At 32.5% G+C, this 12435-nt stretch overlaps 3 protein-coding genes across 4 annotated transcripts; all 3 read left to right on the plus strand.

Moving 5' to 3' along the window:
• The first annotated feature begins 1838 nt into the window (after positions 1–1838).
• On the plus strand, positions 1839–4520 carry LOC105830311 (waprin-Phi1). 2 transcript variants are annotated; one of them, XM_012669559.2, is made up of 3 exons: positions 1839–1967; positions 2729–2994; positions 3385–4520. In XM_012669559.2, the coding sequence occupies exons 2-3, from the start codon at positions 2763–2765 to the stop codon at positions 3603–3605; spliced, it is 453 nt and encodes a 150-aa protein (XP_012525013.1). In that variant the 5' UTR covers positions 1839–1967; positions 2729–2762; the 3' UTR covers positions 3606–4520. The 2 variants fall into 2 exon arrangements, with proteins under 2 accessions (XP_012525013.1, XP_012525014.1); XM_012669560.3 differs by lacking the exon at positions 1839–1967 and adding an exon at positions 2014–2141.
• A 274-nt stretch (positions 4521–4794) lies between these two features.
• On the plus strand, positions 4795–7316 carry LOC105830312 (waprin-Thr1). Its single transcript, XM_012669561.3, has 4 exons — positions 4795–4938; positions 5396–5461; positions 6446–6622; positions 6996–7316. The coding sequence occupies exons 1-4, from the start codon at positions 4932–4934 to the stop codon at positions 7088–7090; spliced, it is 345 nt and encodes a 114-aa protein (XP_012525015.1). The 5' UTR covers positions 4795–4931; the 3' UTR covers positions 7091–7316.
• Positions 7317–8568: 1252 nt separating this feature from the next.
• On the plus strand, positions 8569–10852 carry LOC105830313 (receptor-binding cancer antigen expressed on SiSo cells). Its single transcript, XM_012669562.3, has 4 exons — positions 8569–9001; positions 9336–9488; positions 9569–9679; positions 9745–10852. The coding sequence occupies exons 1-4, from the start codon at positions 8837–8839 to the stop codon at positions 9937–9939; spliced, it is 624 nt and encodes a 207-aa protein (XP_012525016.1). The 5' UTR covers positions 8569–8836; the 3' UTR covers positions 9940–10852.
• Positions 10853–12435: the final 1583 nt, after the last annotated feature.

Below are 12435 nucleotides of genomic sequence, written 5' to 3' on the forward strand. Positions count from 1 at the left end.
ATAGCCCATTAATCTTGGGATGCATGACTCAAGCTGAAATCAATTTCAACAATAAAGTGGATTTCCTTAAGTCTTACATATAAGAAATATATAATATAAGAAAAAAAGTTTTCGCTAACCAAGAGGAAACACAATTTTTATTGCAAAGATATTAATACAAGAAACAAATATAAAAATTTATGATATGTCCGTACAAACATTGAGTTCAATTTCCGAAGTTGACATACTATTTTTATGTAGCACAAGAACGATATCAGTGTTAAATTAATTAGCAATAATTAGGATTAAATCAATTGTATACTCTTTTATGTCGTCTCGACTTTTTCTCAGGTGCGGAGAGGCTTGAGTACCAAGAATGCATTTATTATTAACTTTTAAGACTAGTGCGTAACCATAAATCTATTTGATACTGTATGTATTTTTTATTATGCCCGCCGATAATTTTATTTTATATTTATGTATGTGTACTAGAGTAAATGGATAAAAAATATAGGAACATGCCCGAGACCTAGTCTTCATTAATTTACATACTTCTGTTGCATTTCAAACGATGCAATAAATACGAGACTGGAATGACGATACTCGTTAATGTAAGTACCTCTCTTTATGCGTAATATAATCTAGTCTGTTATGATGTAAAGTCGGATAATAATCAGACTAATGTGCAATGCCACCTTTGATATTTACTGCGAACGTTGCGGTTAAAAAGAACTTGCTCTTTGAAGATTATGTTGCTTCCTCAACACAGATAAACCTTCTTCTGGAAAACTACTCTCTCATTATTATTATTATTATTATTATTATTATTATTATTATTATTATTATTATTATTACTATTATTATTATTATTATTATTATTATTATTATTATCTCTATCCATTTCTCAAGGTCCTTTGATAGTCGGTTTTTAGTTTTATTGGCGGAATGCATTCAAGCCAATTTCCATTCTGTCGCATATTTGGGAATTTGCGGACTATTGTAGTTGTATTGATTATTACATTTGTGGAGATGTATATATCTGAATGTAGTTGCAGTATTTCTGGATTTCCATGTATGCTACGTAGGATGACTTCTATTATTATTATTATTAATATTATTAATTGTAGTAGTATAGTAATAGTAGTATTAAAGTTTGCCTTGTTATTGAAATTAGGCAAATATGGTTTTGTTGTTTATTTGCAAAGTAAATTTACAATTTATTAAAATTTTCTCTTTTTTAATCAATCAAATATTATTCATACCTTGATATACTTGTTAAAAAATAAAGATGTTTTTTATTTCAAAATTTTTAAAAACAATACGTGCTAATATGCTGTATAATAATAAATTAAAAAGAAGATAATTTAATTCTCTCAAACAAAATAATATCCATCAGAAAGAAAATCTTATCACAAAGAAAACAGTCTCAATCAAAACCGCGTCTTTCCGTCCGACTAAATTTGGAGTCTCATTAAGATCTTAACTACAGTTGCGGTTATGGTTCACCGCTGACGCTTTTCTAATATAACGACCATGCTCAAAGGCGTATCTGATGCGCATATTATTATGAATAAATAACACAATTTCTCTAAAACAAAAGCAGCTCCATGACACAATCGCGAAAAGCATCAAAATGTAATTGCATCTAATTTTAAATAAATGTTATATTATTATTTTAATCAAATGTTATTTTAAATAAATATTATTTATTTAAAATATTATACGTAAATGTTATATATTTAAAAAAGAGAAGAAAAATATAACATTTTTCCAAAATACTAATTATCATAAATTGTTATACTGTGATAATTATACGTATATGGCGTTAAAAAGTTGCGTGCACGAATGAGTGGTGAGATGTTTAATGGGAGGGGGAAAAACGAAGCTGACGACATGGGCATATATATCAGAGGTATCATTCTGTTGAGTGGCAAAAACAAGGAGACATTGATCACATTTGCTACCAGCCGTATTTCTCGAGTATAAAAGTATGACATAAACAAATCGCATATATACTTTAAGTGTACGTTTTATGTGAAGAGCGTGGTTCCTTTCGTTCACACATTTCTCACGCGAACAATGTGTTGCGCATTATCATAAAACAGCTAAGAGCGAATGTCAGGGGCAAGAAAGATAAAAGAAGATAAATCGACACAGATCAGGCAATTGAATTAGTGTTGCGTTGTATAAAAACTCCAGACTAATAAACTAATGTGGCTCATTTAATATTTTTTACTCTGTTTTCTCAAAATAGCAAGTGTGAAAAAAGAAGACCATAAAAATTCTGCTAATAACATAAATTACTGCATTGTTTAAAGCATAAAAACTGAAAAAAAGAAATATGACAAAAATGCAATTCTGAAAAATCCATTAAAAGTGCTTATTTTATCTTGGAAAGATAGAAGCAGATACGATTCTATTGACTATTAACCCAATTATAATTCCTTCCGAGGATATTGTAACAAAAATTTTTTTAATTCATTCTTCTAAAAAAGTTTTGTTTGTATTTTCTTTTTTATCACTATTCATCAAATTCATTATTAAAATTGTGTCATAAAATCGTTATTCGAATTTAATATATTTTTTTAATAAGCATCTTTCTTCCTACTAAAAATTTTCTTCGAATTCTCTTCAAATTTTCTAGAATTTTATAAATCTATACATAAATTTACTGCTTGATACTTACAATAAATTAAATTATCAAAGTATTCTATTTATTTCTGTTAAAAGTGAAATTTATCATGTGCAGCTCTTAATACTGTCCTAAAGTGTCCGGCAAAAGAATGAAGTTGCTAGGCGTGTCTCTAGTCTTTGTGGTGACGATCGCTATTGTGAGAACGCAAACCAGATACGCGACCAAACCAGGTTCGTGTCCACCTGCCTTACCTATACAGATCTGCGAACAATCCTGCTACGTTGACGCACATTGCTCAGGAATCGGCAAATGTTGTCCGACTCGATGTGGCGGTTCCATCTGCTCCATGCCTGTCACGATGACGCAACCTGCCCAGACAGGTGAGTAATTTCTCCGTCACCTGATTAGTCAATCTGAAACATAAATATTGATCACAGACATATTATAAAATTTACTACAAAATTTAATATAATATTAAGCATTAGTATAAAGTAAAATTTATGTCACTTTATCAGCACTTCAAAAAGATATTTGATCCATGTAATTGAATTTTATTTTATATTATAATAAGGAAAAATTTTTAGAAAGAAAATGTGTAAAGAATTTTATTAATAATTTTTTTAAAAAGTAAATTTTATCAATGTTTTATTGTAACCATTATAATAATTATGTTATATATAGTAATTAAAACTTTCATAAATATTATATTTCAAAAAAAGCACGATAAATTAATCACAAGTCCATAAAAGAATGATTAATTTTCTGTGTAGTGAAACCAGGAGTTTGCCCATCAATACCGACGGGAAGGTGGGTATGCTCATCGACCTGTAGTAGCGACAACGATTGCAAAGGAAACTTAAAATGCTGCAAAAACAGATGTGGAGCTCTAGCTTGTCAGAAACCGGACGCTGAAACATTCGAATCTGTCAGCGTACCGAATCAACCGAATGTCCCACGCTTCGGAAACGATTACAATGATTACTATCCCTAATTTCGATTTTGTGTTTATTACACTTATAAATAATACGTTTGATTTGATAAGTTATAAACACATTACTGCGTAATATAAAATAATTATAGTAATAATTTTATTTTTTGCAATCTTAACTTTTACGATTTTATATATTTCAGTTCTCTATTAATAATTTTTTTGTCTGTAATTCAATATGATGCTAGGGAAGCAAATAGAATAGTATATTTTTACTGTAATTCTTGTAATTTTAATTTTATAACAAAGAAAATTGTGACAGAAATTTTACTATTAAAAATGAATGTATCACGCATCTCAAAGTATTATCAAAAATTTAAAAACTTCCTAAATTATTCTATTATTACGTTTGACTGTCCGTTTAAAATTTAAGCATAATTCTCTTGTTGTTTAAAGTATACATTCAGAATTGTGAAATGCTCTCGACATAAAAAGAATATAAAGACTATAAATACCCTTCATTTTTTAAGTGATTGCTTTAATAAACAATTTGATGGATATCAAAGTAACTCCACGTCAGCATTATATACCACAGCCTTAAATTTATTTGACTAATTAATGAATATTTGAGGCAATAAGCAAAAATTAAACATATATGAATATTAAATAAGAATACTAAACAGATATCTTGAACAGCTATTCTGAAACAAAGATCCTCAATAATGGCATTTATGTGAAACAGTAATAATATTTCAATTACATTTTCGAGTAGCCACTGGGAATAATTTGTAATTAGTAACTAGCTATAATATATCATTTACCTTATTCAACTGTTCGGATTTTTTCTATAAATTTAAATTATTCTTTAAAAATAGTATCTCCGTGCTAAGTTAAGATAAATGTAGATTAGAAGTTAGAAATCTCCGGTGTAACCTTCAACAGTAATAAATAATGCTGTTTGCAACATTTTAAAAAGTATTCAAATGCTTCATTATTATTGCACCGAAAACAAAACTATAATGCTAATAATTTAAAATAATTAAGACATTAAACTGCGTATAATATCCATCATCGTTTATATCTCTCATCATTTATTTCACGATGCAACGTTTAAAGAAAGAAAGAAAAAGCACTCGAGTTCAAATAAACGGTATCCAGAGAAGACTTTCCTGAACCTGTCCGCACTATAAACGTGTATGAATCACGATTTATTATGTATCGTACTCTTCTTTCGTCGTGTATTATGTATCGCACTCTTCTTACTCGTTCAATGCCAGAGTAGAGGTGGTAAACGTTATAAAAGTCGGCGCTTTTATCATAGCGCGTCTAGAAGTCTCATCGAAACCTCATCGCAGTGATTTAGTCCAGTATCCAAGAACGGCCTATAAAATGAACCGTAAGTATTTAAACCTTGAAAGTTACGACGCTACGCATTTCTCATGAACGCAATTACGTGACTTCCACGTATCATTGTTAGCATAAATCGTAGTTCACGACACTTCGAAGAGATTCAATGAAAATTCATACGCAATTGCGCTATAAAAGCACCATAGCAATTTTGCATATTAAGTATGTAAATATATTGTAGGCTTTTATAATAAATAATTAAACATTTACAAAATAATTGTACATTCAACGTCGCACCGTTGAAGCAATTATGTGGTATAAATAGTATGTATCATGTATCATTAATACTGCAATTAATTATAAATTACACAGTTATAACAAACTTTTTTTTTTCAAGAAATTGCTCATCTGGATTATGAGCTCATATGGATTATTCCTTGAAAGAAAGGTTCTCACATTCTCTGAAATGAACATAGAGTTTGTGTAATATTATATTCACTTTCCAGGTAACTTGTTACCGTTCGCAATTGTGCTGATTTTGCTGGTTGCCAGCACGTTCTCTCAGATGTTTAGTAAGTAAATACTATTCATTTACGCGCGGAAACACCCAATGTAAACGCAATTGCATTTTTGCTTAGCTTTTGCAAATGAATCTTGGAAATTCCGATTTTGTTTTATTTTCAGCTCTCATGCTCTCTATTTCCCTCTTTTATATCCGTGGAATAAACTAAAAGTGAAATAAATAAATGCATCTTTTATATCTTAACACAAAAAATAAAAATTCTAAAGTTATGTTCCAACTTATCTTTCACACACAAATTTAATGCCATTATTTAGCCCTTAAAATTTATCTCTTGTTTCAATTTTAATAGTTTATGATTCGAAAATTAGCATCTGAAACTTTTTATTAATGAAAATTAAAGAATTATAAAAAAGATTATAACTATCTTTCCTCAGTTTTACGTTTTATTATGTATACAGATGTACATATATTTAAAAACTTTATAATTTAGATTTATTCTTTTTTTTTTGCAAAAAGTGTATCTGCATATCAGAAAAAAGAGTGATAAAACACAGAGCCTTAATGTATACTTAATGTTTAATGTACACTACGTAATATTCAATTATAGCATCCTCACGTGTACACACGTCATCAAAATATGATGAATGGATCGATTAATGTCACAGTGTGACTCCACTCGCGCGGTCAATTTACAACACCATTAGCAATTACCTAATGCGATATTGTCATCTGTTCAAAATATTCAACGTAACTAAAGACAGCGCAATTATACTTCTTAATGATGTAGATATTAACAAAGTAATAAATAATTAGCGATAATGGTGATAATAATAATAGAGTTAAAACACTAATTACTAATGCTCAGCACCGAAGTAATTGTAAAATAAAAGCTAAACAAAAAATTGCGAAAGTCGCGAAGAAATTCCTGTTAATTACTTTATGAAAAAAAAATCCTTTATTATTTAGAATTATACGTAGTCTGTTTTATAAAACTATTAGCTGTAAAGTAATGTTTTCGTCACTCGTTCCTCAGACAAAAGCGGCAACTGCCCGATGAGAAACACCGTGACCAATTGCGGCTCCAGGTGCATGGGGGACGGACAGTGTCCATTCAATCAGAAATGCTGCCCGAACAAATGCGGCTTCACGTCGTGCGCCGACCCGAGCCCCGTCAACACCGGCAGCGACGGCGGATACAAGGGCTCGAGCAGTACGTACATACACACGAGAACCAATTCGATATCTTGTTTTTCACGGTAGAGCAAACCCTTTGCTAGCCCGCGCCGAGAATTGCATTCGATAGAACGCTTCGCGATTATAATCGGCAAATAATATTTTTAGAATCTCCATCAGTTACCTCAGACAAATAAAAATTCATCGACTTTTGTGTCAAACGTCAATCAGGTGAATTCGAAGACAAAAGAAAATACTCTTCGCTTATTTTCAAGAAATAACTTTGACCGTAAAAGGTTAATACGGGTTCGAGATTAGATATATCTAAACGAAAGGAGAGCACCTTGCGATCCCGTCGGCTTCCCGAGCATCTTGAATTATCAGAAACGCTTCGTTGCGTGTTTTTACAGATCAGGCCGTTTACTGCAACGGAGTGAAGTGCGCCGCGTACGAGAAGTGCCAGTATGACCGCAACACCAGGCGTGACAAGTGCACGCGCGTTTAGCGGGATCTGTGAAAATTTTCGAAACTTGATTATGCAGACAGTCAAGCAAGCAGTTTACAGAAGAAGAACAAATCCGCCTGTTTAAAAAGATTAATTGTTTTTTGCAATCTTAATGTTTATTGTTTAATTTTATATATATATAAATTTTATATTAATAATTTTCTTTACAACATTTTATCCTTATAAACTGTCATATTATACACGTTAATAAAATAATTTACATTTATCTTTAGTTTATTTACCGTGTCTCTCAAGATAAATTTATATCAAGTGCTAACAAAATAGATTAATAAAATTTGTATAAAGAAAATTACAAAGAGAACCTTTTAAAGTATTCTAGAGAAACATTTAATGAATTTTCATTTATATAACATCGATTTCAATTTATATAACATTGTTAGCATAAATCTTAATTGTAGTACACGACACTTAAAAAAAATTCGGTTGCAAGTCATTTACGCTATAAAAACACTAGAACAGTTTTACGTATTAATTATATAAATATTATTACTACATATTCTCATATAAATAATTACATAATTATACATTCAACGCCGCAATTATGCAATATAAACATGTCATTATGTATCATTGGTATCGTAATTTAAATTATAAATTACAAGTTTCTGACAAACCTTTCTGTCAAGGAATTGCTCATATAAATAATTATCATCTCACATTTTCTGGAATTAACATAGAGTTTGTGTAACATTTACTTTTCATGAAGCTTATTTTACCATTCGCGATCATGTTGACTTTGCTGACAGCACGTGTTCTTTCAGAAGTTTTGTAAGTAAACACTATTACTTACGCATAGAAATACTGAATGTAAATGTATACGCGATTGCATTTTTGCATAACTTTTGCATCTTGTTTTATTTTTAGCTCATTCGCTCTTTTTCTCTTATTTTTTATACTCATATATAGAATTGGTTAAAAATGTTAAGAAATAAATAGAACTTGTTTTATTTTAACAAAAAAATTCTAAAGTATACGAACAATTCTCATAACGTTAGTGATAATTAAGTTAACAGCAGATGCTAACTGCTAGTTATAGCATCGAGAAATCTACCGCGAGAATTGTAAAAGCTAAACAAAACAATCGTTTACAAATAAATTTCAACAAAAATCGCAAAGAAACTCCTGTTAATTACACTGTAATTTATTAAAAAATTGTTTTATTACTTGATTACGTATATCTTATAGATTTTAAAGAAAATATAACATGGGACGGAGCCAAAAAATTATATACGTGGAAAACACCAAAAAAATTGTGCACGTTATTTACGTAATTCAATGTGTACGTTTTATGTATATATAGGTGCTGGTAGACGGAACATTTAAAACGTTGGCATGACCGTCTGCTCTCAAGTTTCTCTCTATTTTAAATCCAACTCGACAAACGCGCCGTTCGATGTCGAACGACGTTTGAGAGTCGATATCGAGCGATCGATATCTGTCAACAACGTAAGCATCTCCGGGGGATTCGAGTTCGAGGAGGAATATAGGTGGATATAGGTTATGTACGTTCCAGGCAGGTCCTAGTCTTTTCCAGTTTACCGATAAAAATTGTATTCTCCGTCCAAGAGAGACGCGAGACAATGTGATGGTGAATCCACGGTGTCGTTACGACTCGCAGGATGGTTTGCCCCGTCCGCGCCCGGTAACCGCCCGGTAAACATCCGTTTTCCGGCTGACCGGAGGAGAGGTTAGCTCTCCGTTCCGTCCAGCCGATCGGGACCGAAAATGGCTGTGGAGTTTTTAATAAATCGGCTCAAGGCCCTGCTCGTGCTAATTGTTGGAGCATTTAAGCGTGCGATGTGCTGCCTCCGACGTCGAAGGCGATCGTCCTGCGACTCCGTGCCTTTGTCCACGGTTGGCGTGGTGCCGAACGTTTTAACTAGCTCGACGGTACTTATCAGTCAAAATATTCTATATAAAATATATCGGAGTAAAAAGGATACTTTCCAGCAATGAAAGGCAGTCGTACACTGTGTATTTGTAGCTGAAACGCTGCTTAGCCTTTTTATTTCACTTTTATCTTAACATGTTACCTTTTGTCATCAGAAATGTAATATTGATATTTATAGATAACCATAGACCTTATCATGATATTTGTAAGGATATATTATTTGTCACTCAATAATATTATAAAGATATTATGTATAGTTTTCATAGATTATATTAAAAAGAAGGACCGTCACTGCTTTATGTCTAAGTTGTATAATAAATATGCTTATTTAAGGAATTGGAGCAATGGGACAAGTGGGAAGAAAATCCAGTTGTCGTTATACCAGACAAACCAGTTAATACTGTACAAGCAAAGATAGAGCAGTATCGACAACAAGTTATTAAGCCTCCTGAATCACCCACTGAGGAACAGCTTAACTTTTTTGAGGTAACTCTAAGAACTAATTCTAGAAACAGTCACTACAATGAAAACATTGGAAAGATTTTACTTTCGCACTTTTTGTATAGGATATGACTCCAAGAATCACTAGGCAGGCGAAAATTCTAATAAAGGACAAGCATGCGGATGGCTCGTCACATAACGCTGCAAAATTTACGGCCATGGATCCCATTCCGACTGTAAGTCTATATTTGAAACCAAGCTTGTAACACTACAGATAATTATATTCTTGTCTCGTGTCCAGAATGAATTAACAGAATGGGAAGAAAACGCCGCCGGTTGGGAAGTAGACGCCATGGACGACTTCAATGACCCTACCAAAGTGTTGCGAGAGCAGAGGAGAAGAGAACGGGAGCAACGATTAATGGAGCAACAGCAGAAAAGACTGGAACGTAGTACGAAACCCTTGCAACCTTTGGGTGCAAAACTCTGTTCCTGATGCGAGACCACAAGCATGTGGCGATTAATATCAAAATACACAATAATGTACAACTTAACGAGATACGTGCCGAATATTTTTAATATAGAAATTGGCATGTTAACTCTATTATTCGACAACTTTCATCTGTCACGTGTCAATTTTACTACTTTCTCGCTTTTTTATGACTTATGTTCGTTAAGAGTCTAAAAATATATAAAAATTTCTCCAGACCTTGCATTTTCAAGAAACTGATTTAATATTTTTATTCTATATTTTATAAATTGTATAAATGTTTTTAATCTTCCGAAAGGGCACTAGGGAGTTTATCGTGAGAGAAAATGCAATACATTTACTTTACAGTGATAAAGTTACATTAATGCATTATATTTCTATTATCTTAACTTAAAAGATTGATATGTTTTGTTATGCCGTCTTATTGGAGCGTATAAATGTGCTCGCGGACATTTCTCAGTATTTAAATGTTCACACGTCGATTTATCTATATTTTGTAAATGTAAAACGAAAGAACATGTATAAATTACAACGTCGATATGACGATCTATTCTAAAAAATAGTAGTATTTGTAAACATTCCATGAATTTTGTACAGTCATGAGTGTGATGTGTCTGAGCTTCTACGTAAGTGGAATAGTCGTTTTGTAAGTTTATAATAAGTCGATATACTTTAATCAACTGAAAAATGTGCCGTTTTACAATTTTTTTTGTGATATTTGTGAAATCTGTAAACTTCGCGAATCTTATTGAAAGCAAAATCTTGGAGACTGGGAAATGAGAGACATTGATACGACGCTTCGATTTGTTACATTCTTTCCTTTTTGTTATTCATTTGTTACACGAATGCCGAAAAAACGATATGGAGCATGAATTTTAAAGTGTTTCGTAATAAAAAAAAGAATTTGTTAACGTTTGAATTTTGAAATACCTGACTCTCAAATATGTATATCCATCTATCTAAACGGCGTCTTTATTCAATTAATCGCATAAATCAAACGCAACCGTGTATTGCGTAACGTGTATGATACAAAATTATGAATTATCAAGCAAAACTTTTACAATTATGAAAAATTCAGGCACTTAGGTCCAATTCTACAACTTAATTTAACTGGAGTTTAATTAACTGTGACCAACAGGTGAATTTGTTTCAAATAAAACAAAGTCTCCTATTGAACAATCTTAATTAAACTCTCGTTAAACGAAGTTGTGGAACTGGATCTTAATACCCTTGTTACAAATGTCTTGTCTAAGGAATCCAAAGTTATCTATGTTAATTTAGTCAGGAATTCAGTAATTCAATGATCTCGAATTCTAATTAACTTATCCTGCATTACTTTTAACAGATTATTAATATTTAGTCGCGACATGGAAAAAAAAATTGAACCCGAATTTTATTTAAGCAATTCTGCGGTAGAATTAATTGCTGATTAAATTAAATAGAGTTTAGCGACTGAGATCTCCCTCGGTCTTCCTCGTTCGAGTCCCTCGAAAGCCCTTTCATCCGCGAACGTGCGAAAATACGTGTCACAGACGTCCGTGTGTCTCTGATTCATATCAATACTAGTCACGCGCATTAGCAACGTAACATCAACGTCAACATCGGGAGACGAGCCATCATCTGTCAATGGTACGCCGGCGACAAGCAATGACAAGTCATCGCCGTCCACTGATTTGAATATATGTGGACAGAGAGGAACCCGAGAGCGGTCATCGCGTCATTTTAGATGTTTTCATCCATTAGCGCCTCTATGTGCACAAAATGTGCACATTGAACTATGTAATCAAATATCTATGAATCCCGTAGGTAATGTGCATGACTTTTTGGGTCTCTTCTATGCTATGTTCACGTTTATTTGGTTCTGTTTCATGCTATACCCGTAAATTTTACAATTATATGGATTCATATTTTAAATCTGTTTTATGCAAATGTGCATAATCGTGTTCTATAAATGTGCAATACTGACACTGTACAGATATAGCAAGGAACAGAATCAATATTTTATCTCGCATCACGTTTATCACATATCATTTTGTTCCACATATACATGATAAAAATTCACTCACCGATTGCTGTCGCTGCTCCTGCTGCTGCTGCTACTGCTACATTCCTTTTCCGGAATATCGAGTCACTCGAATCCATGGATGCCGCTTTCTGCTGACATCATCCTGCTATTCTCGAACCACACATTAATAACGATTGCCCGATACTTTATGCGGCACTCCCGATATTACGGATAATATATATCACACACGAGTAAAACGTAAACCGCGCGCGAGAATTTCACTTGGCGCGACCGTTACATTAAAAAAAATACGTGAAAAGGACGGCTCGTCTGATTGGCGGCGAAAATCAACATGGCACGAAAGTGGTGTGACGTAACTTCGTGGAAACGTAGGTCGAGGAAAACCGTTTGAATGAAAATTACGCGCCGAGATACAATGAACGGAGACAAATTCGTTTCGAGAATTTTCTATTATTTCGTATGCTCGCACGACGACT

Source organism: Monomorium pharaonis, chromosome 3 (assembly GCF_013373865.1).
Source record: "Monomorium pharaonis isolate MP-MQ-018 chromosome 3, ASM1337386v2, whole genome shotgun sequence".
NCBI lineage: Eukaryota > Metazoa > Arthropoda > Insecta > Hymenoptera > Formicidae > Monomorium > Monomorium pharaonis.